Source organism: Passer domesticus, chromosome 11 (assembly GCF_036417665.1).
Source record: "Passer domesticus isolate bPasDom1 chromosome 11, bPasDom1.hap1, whole genome shotgun sequence".
In the NCBI taxonomy this organism is placed as follows: domain Eukaryota; kingdom Metazoa; phylum Chordata; class Aves; order Passeriformes; family Passeridae; genus Passer; species Passer domesticus.
Genome location: NC_087484.1, coordinates 7,036,415 through 7,058,106, shown reverse-complemented (window position 1 = coordinate 7,058,106; position 21,692 = coordinate 7,036,415). Strand labels below are relative to the sequence as shown.

The 21,692-nt window shown below is 41.2% G+C and overlaps 1 protein-coding gene across 2 annotated transcripts in view; it reads right to left on the bottom strand.

The window, feature by feature from the left end:
- Positions 1 to 21,485, bottom strand: part of FXR1 (FMR1 autosomal homolog 1) — a 31,940-nt gene extending 10,455 nt beyond the window's left edge. For both annotated transcript variants that reach the window (XM_064385359.1, XM_064385360.1), the window contains exons 1-9: positions 21,328 to 21,485; positions 11,914 to 11,966; positions 7,806 to 7,899; positions 6,722 to 6,793; positions 5,090 to 5,238; positions 4,552 to 4,645; positions 3,584 to 3,700; positions 3,314 to 3,484; positions 121 to 199 (exon numbers count right to left, since the gene is read on the bottom strand). In XM_064385359.1, the coding sequence (XP_064241429.1) occupies positions 121 to 199; positions 3,314 to 3,484; positions 3,584 to 3,700; positions 4,552 to 4,645; positions 5,090 to 5,238; positions 6,722 to 6,793; positions 7,806 to 7,899; positions 11,914 to 11,966; positions 21,328 to 21,378 (880 nt within the window). In that variant the 5' untranslated portion in view covers positions 21,379 to 21,485. The remainder of the gene's footprint in view (positions 1 to 120; positions 200 to 3,313; positions 3,485 to 3,583; positions 3,701 to 4,551; positions 4,646 to 5,089; positions 5,239 to 6,721; positions 6,794 to 7,805; positions 7,900 to 11,913; positions 11,967 to 21,327) is intronic.
- Positions 21,486 to 21,692: the final 207 nt, after the last annotated feature.

The following is a 21,692-nucleotide window of genomic DNA, read 5'->3' as shown; positions in this document are numbered from 1 at the left end:
ATTAATCACCTTCTACTGAAATGGAGAAATCAAATATTGTACTGGCACCTAAATCCTCTCTGCAAAGTTATAATTAGGCTCCCTTTTCCCAACTTTTCAAGTTTTAGCAGAATTACATACCAACAAGGTTTCTGGGAACTTGAATAAAATCCTCCACAAATTCCAAGTAACTTCTGGCCTTTTTTACTGCATCAGCAGTCTGGAAATAAATTTAAAGAAATGGAATTTATTTGTGAATACAGAATGTTAAGAACAAAACCTTGTAGCAACAGTTGCCAGTCTTCCAAATAAATTTATTTGTGAAAAGAAAATAATAAAGACAAGATTAATCTAGTTTTCAACTAAATCATAAAGGAAAAATTGAGTGAAATGCCCAGAGACAAAATTCAGTAGAAAAGCAAAGCATCAGTAATGAATAAAACTTTTTTTTTCATGTTATTTCAAGATGTTTTGAGATATCAAAATGGATCCCCCATCCCTGGTAGAGTTCATAGGCCAGGTAGGATGGGGCTTTGAGCAAACACCATCAGTGATTTTACAACCAGGGCACTCTCTTTCCAAAATGCTGGTTTCTGGCCACAGTTCATCTACAATGCTTTCCAGGCTAGGACAGTGGCTCTGGTTACTGGGGAGAACTCCTGTAAATGCTCTCTTGCAGCTTTATTATTAAATGACGAAAATCAACTGAGTTAATTGAGATGCTGAAACAAGAAACAAGGCTTCAAATTAGCAACAGCAGAAGTCTAGAATTAAGGAAAGAATATCAGAATCTAGTCAGTAACAACAGCTTAAGAGCACAATTTCCATTTTACACTAATGCTTCAGCCCTTTCATCTGTCATTTTGAGGCAATATGTGAAATGAGAGCACCACCAGCTCCTGCACCTTTTAATCAATTCAGGCAAATCCTAGAAGAAGAAAATGTATAAACCTCTACTTCTGGCAGAGGTCAAAATGATGGCAAAAGAAACATGGCCAAATTGGATTTCAAGATAATGAAAGCAGTGATCAAGCAGAAGAAACAGATGAACAGGAAGCCACTGTGAGGAGCAGAGGTTATGCTGTATTTGTAGGGCAACTGCTCAAATGATACAAACTTAACACATGCTAGCAATTCTTTATCCTCAATGAATTCTACAAAGAGACTCAATTAAGCAAAGAGTATGTTTATCAATTCCTTCCCAAAAAAAGAGGAAGGAACTGTGAATGTATTTACAGAAGCAGAGTCAGAACAAGAAAACATACAACTGCCATAGCTACAGCTCTCCAGTGCACCCATAAGCCTCTCTACACTTGTCATGGGCACTCAATTTTTATGTGAGTACAACCTGTGTAACTCAGATAAGGTACTCAGTTCCTTGTAGTAGAATATGGATTAAAGACCTCACAGGATTCCAGCCACTAGCAACTACCTTTGTTAATTCTGATTTGCAGCCTACATGCCCACTGATGCTCTCATTACTTCACACAGCAGCCCAAACAATCAAGACATGTCCATGCTACCAAAGAGTGTAATAGAAAAATTAAATGCAGGATATTTTTCTAAACTCAGCATTATACCTACCAGTGTAAGAACTGCACGAGAATTGACTGCAATTCCATTTTAACAGTAATGAAGGTCTAAGAGAAACTTTTCTATTTCTGACACAGCTCTCCTTCTCTGGGAAGCACAAGTTTTCAAAAGTAGTCCAAGCTACACTGTCCAAACAAGTTCACGGGCCTGGGATCTGTACAGGCATCACAATCAGAAGTTCAGGCAACCAGGAAAGGGTCTTGAAACCAAAATGGCCTTGACCAGACAGGGATAAATGCATGAACAGCATGCCATACAGTTTAGATTTCTTCTATCCACAGAGGTTTCCAACAGTCTTTAAAACTTATCTCCATGTTTCTTCCCTCAGAGAGCCTGGCCCTGAGCAGTGAACTTTTATTTGTATGCAAAACATCAGCTACGGGAAACCTTCAGACCATGACTGCTATGTCAACAACACTGGTTCACTACACCCACACATCTCAGCCTGAAATTGTCTGCCTGTGCATTCAGCCATTGGGGCCTGGCTGGCTGCCCACTGCAGCTGAAGAGAGGCAGAAAGAATAGGCAAGTGGAGCCAGATGCTGAAAACCTTATCATGTGGAATAGTTAAGCTGCCTGGCATTTTTAGAAGCACTTATCACTTCTACGAAGGACAAGGCTGGATGTGCCTAAAGGCATTTTATTTAGGGGGCATCTGGTATTTATAATCATTGCCGTGACCCTCTGTAAGAGGCTGGTGACAGTCATAACCTTTCCACAAGTTCCAGCATCACATCATTCACATGAAGGAGATCAAAACTGGAATACACTGGACATTCCACTGCATTTAAACTTGTCCCATTCTTCCTCGGGAACTGAGATGCAGTTTACTGGCAGTAGGAGATGAAAGAAGGATCTGCTGCCAGCCTCATACCCTAGAAGCATTTAAGGTTTCCAAAAAGAGGACAATTTCAGATACTGAAAAGTAAAGAAGTTTGACCTCCTCTCCACAGGATCAATTTCATTTGAACCTTTGATCACAACCAAGTTCTACTCCTGACATAGATGGAGCAGAATTCAAGACCTCAGACTCCTGAAACAGGACACAACCACAGATTTTCAGACATGTTAACATCAGAGACTCAGTCACACCTGTAGAGTTCGGGACAAGGGAAAAAAAACCCTCAAAACGTTTTCTGACAGAGCCCTAGTGACAGTGGCATTTTTGTCATTAGCCTTCTGCTTCCTCAATGGATCCTTGTTTTGGCCCAAGGACCAACTATATTTCAAGGCAGTTGTGAGATTCAGAACAGTCACACAAATGGAATAAACTTGGAGCAAATCATTATTCTGCAAAAGCCAGCATTAAATTGACAAAATGTAAGAGTTAGAAGCAATAGATACAGGCTTTAACACATCTGAATAGGTCAGAGGAGCAGACATCACACAGTAAAACATACATGAAAGGTGGAGAGGGGAGAGGAGGAGACCTAATAAGGTTCTGAGGGAGAGAAGAAACCCAAACAAATCCATGATCAAGTAAAATAGTAGGAAATTATACTTTTCTCAGGTTGACCCTGATACACAGCAAAATGGAGTGATTAGGACAGAACACACCTTATGGAGGTCACCACTGCAACAAAGGCTTGTATATCAAATAAATGCAGTAGAAGCTGCCACAGGTCAACATGCACAAAGACACACAAAAACTCAGGAGGTGTATTCTGGGTACAGCTCTCACCAGTCTAAGTGCAGATACAGAGTGAAATGCTCCAAGGATTCACATAAAGTTCCCCCTTACCTCTCCATAGATTCTGAAAGTACCGGTATCTTCCTCAAGCTCAATGGTTGTAACTCCTGGAACCTTTCTGGCTTGTTGTATGTTACTGCCATGTGTTCCTATAGCAAGTCCCATTAAATCTTCTCGGACTACAAACTCCTCATGAAATGCTGCAGCAAGCTGCTTTGTGCACTGAAGGAAAAACAAAGGCAGACTCATCCATGTGCACTCACTGTAATGCACTGCTCTGAGCTCAGTTTCAAGCAACTAGAGCCACAGTTGTGGCTTTACCTCCAAGTGTTTTGTAGCTTCCTCATTTCTTGACATCAGCATGAGCTTGGTGCGAATGCTGCGCAGATGCATGTCACTGAGGATGTTCACCCTCTTCACTGTTGCTTCACTGGCAGACTACAGGAGAGAGGGAACCTAAGTTTTGGCTTTGTAAGAAAATACACACTTAAAGGATAAATCAGGAACCTATTGAAACGAAGTCATAAACATGATCTCAATTTACAGAAGTTACATGAACACTGTTCTTCCTCAAAACAAAGCATGAGAAATTCAGCACCACCAACAACTACTGGCTCTCACTCACAGCATGTTTTATATTAAAGACTTTACTGCTGAATTACACAGTAACCCTTTCCCCTTGATGTTGCCCAAACAAATCTTTCTACCATCTACATACTTGTCACTGTGCGTGTGAATAAGAGAGCTACGGAAATAATCAAGGACAAGACAATCCTAAAGAGTGAGGTTCAAGCAGATAATACTGAGTAAATGGAGTTATGAAGAAAAACTAAAGCTAGGACAACCCTATGTAGTAAGAAAACACCCACAGAGGCATCTAAATGAACAATTCATTAATGGCTACACTGAGCCAGTGCAGTTCTCCAAGGGGAAATGCAGCTGTGGGTCAAACTGCACAGTGTAGTGCAGCATGAGGGAAAAGCTATTGCTGCAGAGTGGAGGGAGATCACTGACCACTGAGCCACCTGCTAAAATCAGTGAAACAGAACTCAGCTGAGAATGAGAAGTCATACAAACAATGAGAGTCAAAGCTGCTCCTAAATTTAGGTTGTATACATTGGAGGCCTTACACCCAAAGATTAAATACATGTACTTATATTAAATGTCTCATAATTTACATATCTTGAGAAATTAAACCATTTTCCATATACACATATAGCTAGCTATGTATTTCTTATAAATAATATACTGGTAATTCATAGAACATTTATATAGAAACAATTACTTACCAGTATTATTAGTTGAGCAGTTTCAGCATGATAAAAAATTCGACATGCTCCCACAGCTTTCTTGAAATCTTTATGAGCATTTTCATTAGCACACCTAAGGAGACAAAATGACTGTTATTTCAACAAGCTGCATCAAAACTGAACATGTAATGAGATAATCAGACCAAGAACACTGAGGAGTTTATGGCAAGGACTGTTCAGGAAAAGGAAAGTTCCCATTCTCCTCAACATGGCTCCAGTTTTTCTGTGGATTCTATGGCAGCAGGGTTAGCTGGAAAGCCTCAGTAACCCCACAGGCCCACCGTGAAGTGAATCACCTGGACAGGCACTAAATTCCCACCTGAGAACTTCCTTCTGTCCCCACCCTGAGCGCTCAGCAGGGGTCCCAGTCAGCAGTTTCTAAATGAGCTACTGTAGCCCTAATCACCCTTAAGGCTCTTCATGGACCTGCAAATCAGCCTCTAAAACAGAAGCCAAGTGGGTTTTTTTTCCCTTTCCTTAAAGTGAAAGCCTTCTTGAGGTGTGCAGAGCTACTCACGCATCTCTCAGGTCTTCAGGAACATCCACTGTGCACTTGAAGAAGGTGTTCTTTTTGACAGTTTTGTTCTGATTCACAGGTCGCAGTCGCTCGTAAGTGACAATTTCATTGTAAGTGGCATCACAAGCAGCGTATTCAATGACATAAAACTGGGAGAGTTTTTTTTTAAAAATAAGAACTTCAGTAAGGAACAACAAAGGCATAGTAACATTACCAGCACCAGCAAGGAAGCACAAAATAGGAATATATAAACAATTAAACATTTCTACACAAATGAGGGTGGATATATTTCAGCATCCCCGTGTTCCCTCACTGAAGTCAGAGCATTGTTACCAGCACAGCCTCAGTCCCCCAAAACAGCATCTTGGATTGATTTTTCTCATGCCCATCTCTCTTTCAAATATTTTCACTAGTTCAGTTTAAGTTCCAAAATCCAAAGCATTTACTGGAGCTCTAATTCTCAAATGTATCAAACAGAGAACACTTCTTCACAGAAATTTCTACTTGCAACACTAAAACAAATAAGGTGAATCCACTGATTTAATGGGCAAACTACCTGGGAATCATGGAAGATCAAAATCAATACAGGAACTCCATCTTTTTGACAATCCTACACTGCCAATTAAGGGTGAATTTTTTTTTTGGTCTATAAAAACCAGGAAATTAAAAACTGGTAAAAATTTTACTTCTATGACTTTTTCTGAAAATAAACAGCACAACAAGCTAACTAACATAAAAATTTCAAATTTCTGTGACATTTAAGAAAGTTTGTCATTTGTAGCTAATAGGCTATCATTTAAATAATTTTGCCTCCTTTTATCTTGATTTCTTAATGAGCTGTTTTTTCACCTGGGTCAACATACAGAATCTTCCTCTGGTAGGTCTTTACTACCACCTTGCCCTTACAGAGCTCAACAAAAATTGATATTTGTTGACAGTTTTTAAACAATACTAGAAATTGGATAATTATTTTTTCTCAATACTGTTTCCTTTTGTTTTAGGAATCTGATACAACAAAAGCATCAAAACACAGTTCAATTCTCTTGCTGTCATTTCACAAAATAAAGGTTTAATGAGACTGGGTCAAACACTGCCACACCTCTACATGCTCAAATGTCTGAATCTGCAAGTTACTTGGCAGCTGCAAACAACCATTTATTTATAGTAAAATAAAAACTTGACACATGTATAAACAAAACAAGCAGCGTCCTTCCACTGCACTCAGTAAAAACACACACATACACAAAAACCAACCCACAGCCACCCACAGCAATAGTTAGGCCTAATTTACAGATGACAAACAGCTTTTAACCACAGGTGCTTTACTTCATTTTCAGCACCCAGTTTAATACACAAAGCAGGTTTGTCAGAAATCCTGTCCTTGTGCATGCCTTCAGTCCTTCAAGCAATTAAACTGCAGATAATGGAAGTCACTTGCTCAGCTCTGAGGGCATGACCCTCTGCTGTGCAATGCAGCAAAGGTCATTCCAAAGTGGTCACAACTTATAATTCTCTTTTGTCATGGTTTTGTATTTGTAGTACTTCATTCACAGCTTTTTCATTACAAAGAACTTCTATTTACTGTATGTAACATGAAAGCATGAAATCACAGTAAGTTTTAAAATAATTTACCTCTCCTTTCATCATTCGAACTTTTGCCAGCCACCAGCCACAAGGTTCTTGGTCATTTGCCCTAGAATACACCTGGAAATGAAAGTGGTAAGAAGCACTGAAAGCACATACAAACATAACTCACTTATGTGCATGTATAATGAAGAAACAACCACACAACTTTTCTGATTTTCATTAAAATGAAACCGTATTCTACTCTCATCCTTCTTGCACTACAAGGACTGTGAACAGACTTCCTTTGTATAAATTACTGACAAGTCAAAGGAAATTTTTAAAGGAAGATAAAACTTTGGCAAAACACTTCTTTGGGGGCAATTCCTCAGTAAATTCAAACATTGTCTACAAACTGTAAGTCCACACATAGAACTAACTCCACAATTCAGATTTGTTTAGTCCTCGGCTCACTCGATAAACCAAGAACTACTGAAATGAACCAAGCCATCACATGACTACATACCCCACATTAAAAACCACTACTAAGTTAATGCATGACCAGCCATAGAACAGAGACTTCTGAAACCCAGTTTTATCATCCTTAGGTTTCATCTGCTCCTCACACACTTCTGATAGGCCAAATCATTTGCATGCAGACTGAATGAGCTTTACAGTAGGAAGTAGAAAACAACCCTTTACATCTAACAAAGGCAATGCGTTTCAAATAAAGGAATAGAAAAGCCCAGCACCTATGATTTTATTCTTAGACTAGTTGCTCAGAAGTTTGACGGTATCCTCAGGAAAGGAAACTCATCTGGGTTAAAACTCTTGCTACTGGAGGACCTTCATTACATCTTCGTATCAAAGATTTCCAACGCTTTACATTTCAGGTCAAAAAAGAAAACTGCCTACATTTTTTGTCAGAATTAAAACCTTCTCAGCTATTTTAAGTTTTAGATTTTGAAAAAATTTCCACTGGCAGTTTTATTGGAAAACTGAAATGTCAGAGCTTCACTGACATGCTAATAAACCCATGTGTAGAGACATGCTCCATTTTAAACCTTCACCTTGGTAATGCCCTTACACCCCTCACCACTGCCTGGAATGGACAATCATTCCAGACCAGCACAGCTCACGAGCATTCACTCACCTCCACCTCATCTCCTTCACCAATTTCTTTCTTGATATCAGGGGGTGGTGGTAATCTGACTTCATTGAAGGGCACCTGGCGTTCTGGTTGCCAGCTGCAAGTTGAAGAAGCATTACACATTAATTCTCAAATTTTCCTACTGTTTTTTTTTAAATTTAAAATTCTGTTTCACTAAAATTCTTTCTTTCCATATAATGAGGTCTGTTTTCTTACTGCTAGAAAGAAAATCTTTTAGCAGAGGAACAACATAATCATGGCAAGACAAAAGTAGTATCTAGGAAGACATGTAACACCAAAATTTTTGAATTAACTGAAAAATGTAACTAATAGCTTTCATAAATTCCAGTGACAGATATTATATGATGTAGTTAACATTCGTACTGCTCAAATCATAGAGCCCTTATATAGATTTAAGCTCAGCTTTGCAGTCCACTATGGGGTTCATCCATTTCTTCCTCATATTTAACATTTCAACTGCTTACCACCAAAGTTTTATGTATTTCAGGAAAATCTGACTCAAATCATCAAGAAAACTTTCCACGTGCAAACTTGCTGATGTTCCCCAGTAACAGATTCAGATCAAAACTTATCTTTATATCTGCTTATCAACACCAACTATTTCTTGGCATACAAAATAAAGGTTTACTTCCTTATACAGCAAGTCTATTTGTTTTACTACAGTTGGCTCTACAAAAGTATTTTATTTGTAGAAGTGTATGTTTCCAGTGCATTTTATGAAGACTACTGGAGCAATTAAATCCACTGTGTTCTCCTGAAATACCTTCTCCTTCTACTCTGTGAATGTCACAGAATGCCATCAGCTGTTCCTCACTCTTAGTCAGAAATCCGACTAAAGGTTGAAATAAAACCAGGGGAAAGATCCTTCAAAAAATCTGTATTAATTTAGAATATCTGAGGGACTTTTAATGGTATCTGTCAAAGCACTGCAATGTCCATCATTTCTGCCCATCTGATTCACATTAGACACCAAGAGAATCAGAACCAACCACCCTGTAACAGTAAGGATTATTGCCAGTCACTTGCTTTGCTGACTTTTTAATAACCTGCAGACAGAGCAGCCTGCATTACTGGAACAAGGCTGAGCATAAGGAGCAAAGGGCACTTCTGCAACTTCCCAGTAGAGATAGATACATTTACATGTTTGCTCTGAAACCACAGCTTACACTCAAATACCTCACTTAATAAAGATGCTACGCATCATAGAGTTTTAATCTAGACATTATAATAAACTTTTTCTTTTAATTATAGTTTGAAAAACAACAAAAATGCATGAAGATTATTACTGAGGTGCTGGAACACATCCAGAGAAGGACAAGGTGAAGAGTCTGGAGCACAGTTCTGATGAGGAGCAGCTGAGGGAGCTGGGGGGGGCTGGCCTGGAGAAAAGGAGGCTCAGAGGGACCTGAGAAGAAACAGTGTCAAGCTGTGCCAGGGAGGTTTAGAATGATAGAAGGAAAAATTTCTTCACTAAAAGGTTGGTCAGACATTAGCATGGGCTGCCCAGGGAGGTGGTGGAATCTCCATTCCCAGAGGTGTTCCAAGGACACATGGATGTGGCACTACCACAGTGGTGAACACCAAGGTGCAGGGCTAACAGCTGGACTTGATCTCAGAGGATCAAGGATCACCCTCTACAGCCTTGAGGATTTTAGGACATGGATAGCTTCTGTTTAGGTTGGAAGGTATTTCAGCCACAAAATGTTAATTAAATCACATTCTATTTCTGAGAAAATTTGAAGGGCGCTGGCAAAAAAAATCAGTTGCAATTAAATTGTCCATGTTGCAAACAGTTACTAATCTCAGCTTGGGTTTTTCCTTCCCCTCCCTGCCAGTGGAGGAAGTGCACAGTGGAAAAGTGCACAGAAGGCTCAGCTCTCAGAATAGGAGTCCAAGTTTTGGTGGCAAAACTTTCTAAGCCCAGAATCAGAGCACCTCACCGGTGAAACGCAAACCAAGGTGTTTTAAGAAATTACTTGTGATGGGATACAAACTACCCAAGATCATCTGACAGAACTGATGCCTAAGCTACAGGGCACAAATCACAAAAAAAGGAGGTTCTTGCTTCTTATAACAGAGAAGCCTCTCCTGCAATACAGCTGCTTCAAACTCCAATGAGCCTCTGTGAAACTGTAGATCCATCAAACTCAAGATCCAATTTTCCATCTAACAGTAATAAAAGTTTCCAGGTCCTCAAGCTTCTGCATTTGTTCCTTGCCTCCTTACCCTCTTAAAAGAATTAAGGCTACCTGCCCAGAGACTGAGTGTTGCTATGGGCACAAAATCATCATTAGCAGTCTGTGCTGGTACACTTAACTTTGGGAACCCTAAAATAGCTGTAGATAAAGATTGGATAGTAATAGCAGAAAATGCAAAGTGACAGTTTAGACTGCCTATTGTTGGGGAGATGTGTGTATTTGTTAGTGATTATCACTATCACAACACTGATGCTCTCAGCACAGGACACTCTTGTGCCAATTTTGGTTCCACTAAAGCCCTTATGAATTTAACTCTGTAAAAAGCATAAGAATTGATCAGATTTACGTCACAGAACAATTTGACTGTGTACACACTTCCTGATCAGATCTATTTTTAGTCAACAGAACACCACATATGCTGCAGCCCATCGTTTTTGAAACATGGCTGCTGCTGCCAGACTTTCTGTAGAACACATGGATGATATGGATACCAAACACTAGAAATGCATTTGCCAACAACTCAACTCCTGCTGTGAGCCCCTGGCACTTCCTTTAGCTTACTTAGTTTCTGACATCAAAGGATGGATCTTAAATGCAAAGATAAGTAATTACTTTTCTTTACAAAGTAATATAGATGTTGAAGATCAAACTCATGATTTATCACATCTTCTTAGACCATGGAGAGAATAAAGGGTTTAATTCTTTTTGTTTGTTGGGTTTTGGGGTGAGGATATGAAAACCTAGGAGACAGTAACAGGTTCCATAACCACCTCAGTGTTAGTATAAATTATGGTTGCCAGCTCACCCTCTAACTGTCTTCATAAAAGAAGGACTAGAAAGCATAGGTTAGAAAGAAAGAAACACTGGGTTTTGCAGAGTAAACCCCAGGATTACTTATGTTCCCCCCACCCAAGGATTTCTTTTCACATGTGTATATAGGTACACACACACATACACAGCTTGGATTATGTCAGCAGGATTATAAATACTGTTTATAAAGACACACTTGCATACTCCCTAGCATTACCTTTATTACCCAGCAATCTTTCTTCAAGAAAGGCTCAAAGACTAATCTACAGGTTAGAGATGGCAAAGGTTATAACAATTTTCACATCAAAATGTGACACATTTTATAGGAACTCCACCTAGCAACTGCAAGAGAAACAGGAAAGAGGATGTAGCTCACAGAGTATTTGGAATTAGCACTGAAATCTCCCAGGTAATCCACAGTGTTATCTGTCAGAACACTGAACAACAGGTACTCATTTGTATTTTACCAACCCATGGATTATCCTTGGCTTGCCACTACAATTTCCCAGCAGTACTGCTGTCTTTATATATTAAATGGACCTCATGAATAATTCTTTTTCAAGATTTGCTAATAGATCTGCACTCTTTCCCACTCAAAAACAACAGGTCTTTTGACTGGATATATATGTATATTTATCATCCCAACAGTTAAAAGAAAAAAATTACCATCAGGGCATTTTTACTTTTCTCTGGTTAAGAATACTGGTCAGCATTCCAGACTGCAGACACAGAATTGCTCATCTGAGTACTTTGGTATTTTCCATCTTTTCCTGTTTTTGTGTAAGAATGTCAAGCCTGCACCACTGATTCCTCTGTTAATTAAATTTGGATGTCACACCTATGGGCATCACTAAAGATACCAAAGAATGTACAGGACTGTGTAACTGATGAACTGAAGTCTGACACAGATTCAAGAAGGCAGTTCATGGAAGCTGAACAGAATAGTGAGCCTGTACTTGCAGAACTGCATCTAGTGAAATCTGCTTCCTCTTAAAGGCAAACAAACAAACAAAAAACCAGCAAAAGCACAAAACTGAAACAACCTAATATTCAAATAATTATTTTAAAAATGAAATACTTACTTGTTTTCAAATGCAACTGTGAGGGAGTCCTCATGAACATCTTTGATAAATCCCTAAAACAAAAACATTTTTGTTACAAGAATGCATGTGAAATCCAAAAGGCAGCAATTTCAATACAGCCTGAACCTGAGCTAAGACTACCACTAACACTGAGGTTCCATTTTCAGAAAGCTCCTAAACACACTCCCACTCTTTGCAGGAGGTTGCTGATATTCTTAGCTGGCTATTCCAAGATGTGCAGAGCACAGGGACTGCTTCCAAAGACTGCTCAAATCTGACCAGCTTATTTCCAACTGAACTCACCAGCAGGACTTTCTTACTGTGCCCAGAGGTGTGCACAGGTGTCTTACAGGAACAGAATGAGACAGACCCAGGCAAGGACAGTTATTCCAACAGCTGTGCACAGCACTATGTGTCTCACTGGTGCTCCTCCCAACACAAACTGAGTCCTAAACAACTGTGCCCCCCCAACAGTCCAGCAGCCAGTTTGAATCACATTTGGCAGTAGAGGCTGCCACACAGCCAGTTATGGTATCATCTTTCAGGTACTAAATTGGGGACTGGATGAGGCCAAACGCCTGTAGGACCTCCCAGGAAAACAAAGATAATACAATATTTCATGGATTTTTTTGTGCTTACATTTAGGGGGCATTCATTATACCAAAAACTTAAAGACAAAGATCAAGCTCACAGAGTTACACCCAAGTATCCATGCAGAAATTAGAGCTGCTACATTTCTTGATTAAGGAGGGTAGGCATGCTGAAAAAATTAATTAGAAGATAAAAAGAACACTATTCCTGCCTTTGCTGCAGCCTTATTTGCCCAAAGAGGTGGTCAAGGAGGACCCTGCAGTTTTAAAGGAGTAAGAAAGCTGCACAGCTATGTTCAGAGAAAGAAGTTCCAGGAAATCTGCTGAATGGATTATATCCATTTAAGAAACTGACAACTGAGGAGGACGAAGAACATAGCAGCTGTGCAAGCAGCACTGAGGTATTATGTGTCAGCTCAGGGAAAGATAAATTTTGACACAGTCGATCCCTGCATGTAATGACGGACAGTAAAGGAGCCCACTCTGACAGCTGGCTGCAAAGGGCCTAGAAAAACCAATCTCCTTTTACCTGAGCTCATACTCGGCCAATGCTCTGAAAGAATTTGCTCAAAACCTGCTTGTCTGCTCCCTGAGCTTCCCTCAAACCCATCTGTCAGCAGCACAAAAGACTGGTTCTAGCAGAAAGCACACTGGTAGCCCTCAACAAAGCAGGTCACCAGAAATCATCTTGTTGAACCACCCAGTGTGCACCTAATAAAATAAACCCTCTTTAAGGCCATCCTGCCACTGCAAGGGAAGGCAGGCAAATCTCATTTGAAAGGTGAGAAAGTGAAACAGTTGAGAGCAAAATACACCCAGAATCAGGGACTTTCAGTTTCAAGTAAACTGGATGGGAGTATAAAGTTATGTCTGTTTAAAGATGCAAAGAGCATTTAAAATTTTACTGCCTAAAGCATGTGTAAGCCAGCAACAGAGATAAAGCAGAACTTCTACCAAATTTATGCTACCAGCAGTTCCCTTCAGATGTACCCCAGCACAGGGACAAATGACATGACATACAGTGCAGGAAATAGGAGTTCCTCTACTACAATTCATCCAAATTCTATACAAGGGGAAGACACTGAAGTCATAGCACTTAGAATCAACTTCATGCAGTAGTCCAGCATTCTGCTACATGACAACTTATCAACAGACAGGAGTATTTACAGGGAGAGATTAACTCCCTACCAGAGGCAGCCATTTATCTGCATTCCAAGTGCCTGTGATTCAATACTAGTCTCTGCCTCATTATGCTACTTTATTTCATAGCTGAACCTGGTCTTCTATTCCTGTTGTGTTCTCACAGTACTCAATATGTTTCTAAGGGCAGCCTATAGTAACTAAAAATTTATTCTGCAGAACTGAATTCAGTTTTTTCCTTTGCTGAAAAGCAAAACTTCAGAATCAAGAGAGATTCCAATTCAGGTATCATAAAACATCTGATTAACATTCAGAACTTAATGCTCTGTAAAGTTAAGTCATGAATCCATTGACTACAGATTTCATTAATAAGACTAAAGAAGTGCAAAAAAGGAATCCAACTGCATTGACTTTTGAAGATTTAAGACAATTAGCCCATGACCAGGTGTGGGTTTCTGAGTAAGGTACAGATAGGTTTAATAATCACAACCAATTTTCAAGCTAAGGTGCCACTGAAGAATGCCAAAGCTGAAGTGGAACAGTAATGCAGAGATACAGCTCTCAGGAGACCAACAGCTGACACTGCACAAACGTCAGTGCATAAACAGAAACAAGGACAATTTTTAATAAAATCCAAAGTACAAATTCCAACAAAGAGTCTGCACATTTTACAACTCCATGTGGGTTTCAGGAACTCCTTCACGGAAGGAAGTCTTTCAGTTCAAAGTGTGCACACTGCTCTTCCCTCCCACAGGAGAATGCAATGCAGACTCACTGCTGGCAGACACGTAGGCAGCAACTGCCTTGGAATTACCTGCGCAGCTTTCTCGCTTGGTATTCCCAAACTTTCACTCCCCAGTATAACCAAGCACAATATCTGTCAACTATGCACTTCAGTCACAAATGCACATATGTGAAGTATCAAATAAAATGACATAACTATTAAATAATTCTATTGTTGTGAGGCCTGAGAAAATTCTGGTTAGAGTCTAACTATACACATTTACTTCTGACTATTATCAATTTCTCTACAGCTGTGGGGATGAGATCACATTTACAGCAAATGAAGCACAGCAGTCTAGGAGGTATTATGGACTGTATGGTCCATTTGTAATAAAACTAACGAGAATTCAGTATGGCTTTTAAATAGTTTTCTAGGAAATTATTTCATTACCATCAAGAAAGTTGTCAAAAGTACCATTATAACATTTTCTGAAAGCAAAACTTCTCGAGTATGACTCTGGTATGGCATTCAACCCTGCCTATACACATTATCAGCTGTCACTTACAACTTCCAGATAAACCCAGAAAGAAATTTCATGCATGTCAGGATGAAATTTAGTGTAGTTTTTAAAGAAGTCTTCATAGAGCCTATGGTAATTAAATTTTAAAAAAAGGTTTTACAACAAAACTTGTGGCATTAGGGTATTTTGGCATTTCACAATACAAAAAGGACTTTATAGTAAATTCTGTAAATTCACAAGGATTTTTCCAGAAGAGGCATGATGAACATAAACCAGAAAACTAAATAATCTGGTTTTCAATTGGGGAGTTTTGAAGGAGTTCTTTATTTGTGAGGTAACCTATATAAATAGATTTGCACTAGTGATGCCTGATCCTGTGTCAAAAACATTCTCTACTAAATTAAGTAATGATCCATCACCTTAACTTTTACTCTAATGAACAATGTACTCTGTTACTGAAATTTAACTTAGCAGTGTTGCCTAAGACAGATAATACCAGTTTCTAAGCTTGAAGATCTCTGCTCCTAACGTATCATTCCATGTACCTCGGGTGATGAGGCAGAGCTAACACGACCAAACACATCATCAGTAAACACAGCAGCATCAAAAAAACTGAGGAATTGCAGTATCAGCAAGAGACCTTACACATAACCTTTGTGTGTGTTTTATAGCACACACAAATCTGCAGAGGGCAAGAGGGGAAGGAAAGTTGACATGACTTCATCTTGCCGCCCCGTGGTTCGGGCTGTGCAGACATGAGTGTCAGTCAGTGCTGGCTCCCGGGCAGTCCATGTATGCCCTGGCTGCAGCAGCAGCACTCTGTACTGTACTACGGGCTATTAATGTCCTGCTGCCCCACAGGCTCCTGGGCTCAGACCTGTCTCTGCCACTCACTTGGCAGGAGTGGGCTCCCAACTCCAGCACCTGCAGAGGGAGGGGATGGGAGAGCCAGGGGACCCAGCCTGCGGCTGCACAGGGAGTGCAGGGTGACAGCGGGGCAGGGAACTCTGCACCAATCATCTGCACCAAAATCACTGTGGCTGAGACTTCCTCATTTCATAACAGACACCCACACACTCTTCCCTTTTACCTGGGTTTTGCTCATGGACTTAGGATTAGGATCTGCTGATAACATAAACGGATCAAGACTTACTGAAGTGCCCTTACAGTGAACTGTATGTCTGTGTGTGTACATGCACACACTTTTTTTTTAAACCCAACTCCAGGCGAAGTCACAAAATCTGTAAAACAGGTAGATGCAATCCAAGTTCCCTCCATATCCTACTTTCTGTAAATTTATCTGACCCCCAAGTAGGGTGATCCAATGTAAAAATGAGGGTTTTGCATCTGTTAGTTTAGCTGCAAACTTTCCTTCCAGGGACAGCCACTGTGCTGGCCTTTGAGTCACACATACCTGCACACTAAAACTGTATTAATATCACCTTACCCACTGCTGAGCCAATTCCTAACAGCAAACACTTGGGCATCTGGTACCACGGACTGTTCCTGAACCACTGACATAAAGGTCAAACAGCCTATATCCAATTACCAAGCCTTTCACTCCTTTTCAGATGCAAGAACCCTTGGTATTTCTAACTAACACTGAAACACAACTCTTTTGTGTAACAAACACATGAACTAATTATTGCTAAAAGATGTATCTCATGCTGAGCCCCCAAAGGAAAAGAAAAAAAGAAAATAAAGCAAACAAAAGAAACTTGTAAATACACAAACCACTTGACAAGAAAAACTGAACTTGGTATTACTTTCATTATAAGTTATCAGCTGCACCTGCTTATACAAGGAACTGATAGAAGCAAGCAGCTGTGGCTTACTGAAAAACACAAATACTACAAGCAGGTATCAGGAAAGAAAAATATTCTGAACTATCACATCAGTTCTAGCAAGTACAGTTAAATTTATGACATGACTGCTTACTTCCATCCACAATCACAATTACATGTAAATCCAAGGGGTGTTCTGACAGTTGTGCAAGAGCCTCAGCACTGAAATTTGTCTCAATGACTCATTTCTTACACTGGGTTCTTCATAAGCGTCCTCCAAAAGGGCAAAACTTCTGGAAGACACCCTCCACTGACCATGTACCTCAGAAATCAATAACCACTCCCTCTGGCATCTCCCTTCCATCAGCCTAGAAGGCTCAAGCAAACAGCTCACCAACAGCAACAATAACTACAGCTACTTCTTGTAAGACTACACAACTTTCAACTGATCAGGAACAGCTTTAAAGTGTCTAAAATCTCCCACCCATATAGATGTAGGGCTAGATGTAATAAAAAAAATGCTGACAGTCATAACACAGCTAAGATATTTAAAGAAAAAACCAAAGGTCATTCCAGTTAGTTTCCTGGTATAGTAATTGGGTATGAGCAGTGTGTAAGCTACACTCCTAATTACAATTTCCTACTTTAATAACCATCAAGCTAAAAACCACTCAGAGCAACTCAAGTTGTTTGCAAAGCCACTAATTAAAAACTGTAAGAAAAATTTTAAAAATAACTGTATTTTCATTGATGCATAAACCTTCACTCCCACAGAGTTGCTCATCAAGCTTTGGCTCTACATGTGGAGAAATGGTGTGTACTTGTCATTAATCATTTTTTCCCCTTAGTAATATTTTGGCTTGAGTCTGCCTTGAGGCCAATGCCAACTCCTGCTACCAGCACTTTGCTTAGTCCTGTTAGCAGAACAACTGAATCTCTTGAAAGAAGAACAGGCCAACAAGAAAAGACTTCAAAACCTGTAAATTAAGGGTTGAGCTCCATTTTAATTCATAAGGTTTTTTCCTCTTGCATAAGTAGTTCTACTACTGTAGAATAGAACTAACAAGGGCCTGCAGCACACCAGAGCCCATTTTCCAGCACAGCTAAGGTCCTACAAGGAAGAAGACAATGCATCTTCCAGAGTTGTTCAAATGCCACTGAAAGGCTCAGTCAGAGGAACTGATCTGATGTTCAATTTATGTACTTGGGTCTTACTATAAAGCCCACACTACTTCAGGGAAGCTGAAATGGGAAATAAATCATGAATGATGTCCATCAGCAGGGCTCTTAACCTGCATACAAGTGAGCACATCCAAATGAGCTGATGGAGATACTGAGCAAAACTGAAGTTTTTGTCTTGTTCTTCCAAGACCCTCCACAACTGACAGGTCCAGAGGAAACGGCACAAATGGGAATATGGGAATTTCTGTGTGAATGTCAGGAAATTTTTTTCTACTGTAAGAGTGACTAAGCAGAAGCACAGGTTGGTTGGGAGCTGTAGAGTTTCCATCCTCAGAGATACTCAAAAGCCATCTGGACATGGGCAACTGGCTCTAGGTGGCCCCACCTGAGCAGAGGTGTGGACCAGGTGAACTGGCACAGTCTCTGCCAGCCTCAGCCACTTGTGATTCTGTCAGGGACTTCATCATCTTAGTGACAGTGAACCATCATCCTGAGAACACTGCAGGCAGGCCGAGACACGGCTGGGAGCACACAGCTCTCACTCTCTTCAACACTTTCAGAAACCAAGGAAATCCAGGTATTTTTCACCATTCCATACATCTCAAAAATCTATTCTAATGTCCCAAAGACAAAGATTTTCCTGCCATCCAGTCCTCACCTAGAAAGCATTAACTTTAATACTCTCAGCAAGCACATTTAACATATGCAAACCCATAACCAGCAGACTTCAGCAAGCCTGTCTGTTCTCCCCTGTTCTACAGCACAAATCCCCCCATTTTTCAGAAGCCCATGACCATTTCAAGTCCCATCAGTGCCATCTGTTCTCCAAAGACAATGGGTGCTCAAAATTATGATATATGAAAAGTCTTCTAAGCTGCAGGAAGTGACTAAACACTGGCTCTGCTGTGTAATGGTTGAGGACCTGGAATAAAATATACAGTAAATGCTGTCCTGTTCTCCAGATTATATTACTTCTTTAAAGCAAATGGGAAAAAAAGAAACCACAAATTAGTTTGGTGACTTAGATACACAAGTTTAAAATTAGATCATAATATGCTCTTATTTTTTTTTTAAATTTCCTTGGGATTTACCATAACTGCTCACTGCTGCATGAAAACTCAAAATGCTTTTCATGATCCATGAATTTTAATAGATAATATACATTTTCCATACTAATTTATTGCAACCACAGTGTATATATATCATGTATAGTCTTCCTGCACCTAGGAAGAATCCCCTGTTAAAACTTAAGAGCAATTACTAGAGGAACTAAAGAAACTTTGTAATACAGAGTATCATTTAGCATGGTCATACCTCTAGTAAAACCCACTAGAATGCTCCAAGAGATTTAACCACTACATTTGTTCTACTGCAGCTAAGTTGCAGATCATAATAGCAACTCCTTAAAGAAAATCTCTCATGTTATTATTTACATAATTATTTTGGTTTTTCCTTCTGTTGACATAGCAGGATCTTTCTGATTTCATTCACCTGGGGTTATGCTATGCTAATTAATCCAAATTCAAACTGCTCTACAGGCAAACCTCAAATCTTATTCCACCTTACAAATTCTGCTTTTTCTTTTCTGGAAGCTTTTGCCACCTTCCATGGAGTGTCACACAGCTTAGAAAAAATGAGCCTCTTGTCATTATCTTGCAATGATCAATGCTACTGGTGCCCAAAATAGGACACTTCCTAAAAAGAGACTGACACACCTCTTTGCTTTAGGTCACTTTAAACAGCAAGTGACCTAGGAGTGTTACTTAGTTCCAAAATAAATGCAAAACCTCTGCCTTCCTCAAGAGTAAGACTCACAAAATGGAGTCACTGACACACACACTTCACTGCATTTACTCACAAGAATAATCTTTGAAGTTGTGTTTGTTTGAATGATTTGATTTGGGTCTTTTTTTTAATGGGGGTTCTGTGGTTTTTTCCCCCCTCCACATTAACAGAGGATTACATTGAGTTGGGGCTTTGATCATTGTGCATCCAGTCATTCTAACCTGCCTTTATTCACCATCTTCATCACTGGACATAATCCCCACTTCACTCATCTCAAAGCCATTATGCCATTTTTAATTAAAACTTCTGCTTTTTTAAGTCACTGTTCACAGGGCTAAAACACATGATGGTGCTAATCCAAGGGTGGCAATTCTCACTGATTTAGGAGGAGATGTCATCCTTTTAAATCAGGTTTATTGTAGCAAATTCTGTGCAAACAGATCCCTTCAGTCCAAAAATTCAGCACACCTCACACTCCCATGTGTCTGACATTCCCCTTAAGCAGAAGAGCAACTGATTCATCATTTGGAAAGTTGTCCAAGATCACAAGGTATAAAATGGAAAGCTAAGAAAAGTGTGTCCAAATTCTGGGCTTCTTAATGCTCAGGGGGGAAAAAAAATCAATTCTATTTAGGAGCATCCTGTTCTAGACGCAAATGATTCTGATGTGGGTTCCTGTGTGATGCTTCAGGTTCAACAAAAAAATTACCCACGGCATCAAATTTATTAACTACTCCTTTTGGTAACAATTTCAGAGGGTTCCCTACTAGGGGTGCAGTTTATCCCACAGCATTCTTTCCTCATAAGGGTATCTCCCATTTGTCTTGGCCAGCTGAAAGAACTAACTCCTGAAGTCAGCTGGTTACAATCCCTTACACCCAACTGCCTCCACATACTGTACGGTCACCACATGATTCCCAAGCCAAATCCACAGCTGCACTCAGGACATTCTGAAGGAGGGAGGGAGAATCGAAAGGGCCAGCCCCACACCAAGTGCAGCGTTGCCCGTGCAATGCCACACCGTGCATGTGGTTAGGCACAATAGCTAAAGAGAGTCCCGAGATTAAATCCTCCCAGAACACAGCCACGCTGCATGCTCACAATACTGGCTGGGTTCAGCCCTTCTGGAGAGGAAGACAGGAGCCTACTGCCATAAAAAGAGCTGGGATTCTTAAACATCTGAAGCCAGGCTTAGGGGAAAATGACTGACAGGCAACAGCTGAGAGCATTCTGCATTGATCCTGTACCATCCTGACATTCCAGGGAGGGTGATGGTGAAGGAAGATTTCTGAAGGCATAAATAAACTCAAAATCTTAACAAAATTATTTAAAATCTTTGAAAACCGGTATTATCGCCCCGCTTCACCCCATCCCACCCAAAAGCCCCTGCCTCTTCCAACACCAATCCCCCCACACGCCCACCCACCCTTCCCGAAGCGAAGGCTCAGGGAATCCCCGCGCCGCGCATCTGCTGCCCCCGGCCCCGCCAGCGCTCTGCCTTCCCCCCACACGAACCTCCCTGCGCGCAGCCCTCACCAGCCTCGTCACCGCCGCCCCCCCGCCGCCGCCCCGCTCCATCCCCGCGCCCCCGGCCCCGCGCCCCCCGCTCCTTCCCCGCTCACCGTCCCCTCCCCCGCCGCCCTTCGGCCCCGGCCCCGCCGGGCGCGGAGCCGCCCCCGCCGCCGGTACCTTGTAGAAGGCCCCGTTGGAGCCGCGCACTTCCACCGTCAGCTCCTCCATGTTGGGGCCGCAAAGGACGCCGGGACGAGCTTCTAGAAACTGTCACCGCGGGGGGAGCGCCCGGCGCCCGCCCCCTCCGCCCCCCGCCCGCCGGGCCGCGCCTCCGGCCCCTCCTGCTGCTCCGGGCGGGCCCGCACCGCCGGAGCGGAGCTGAGCGGAGCGGGGCGGGCGCTGCGGGGAGGGCTGCCCGCCGCCGGCGGAGTGGGGCGGTCCTTGCGGGAAGGGCTCCCGGGAAGGACTCCCCGCCGTTATCTCCCCGCCCGCCGGCGCGGGGCTGAGGGGGGAGCGCGGGGCGCGGGCGCGGCCGCGTGAGG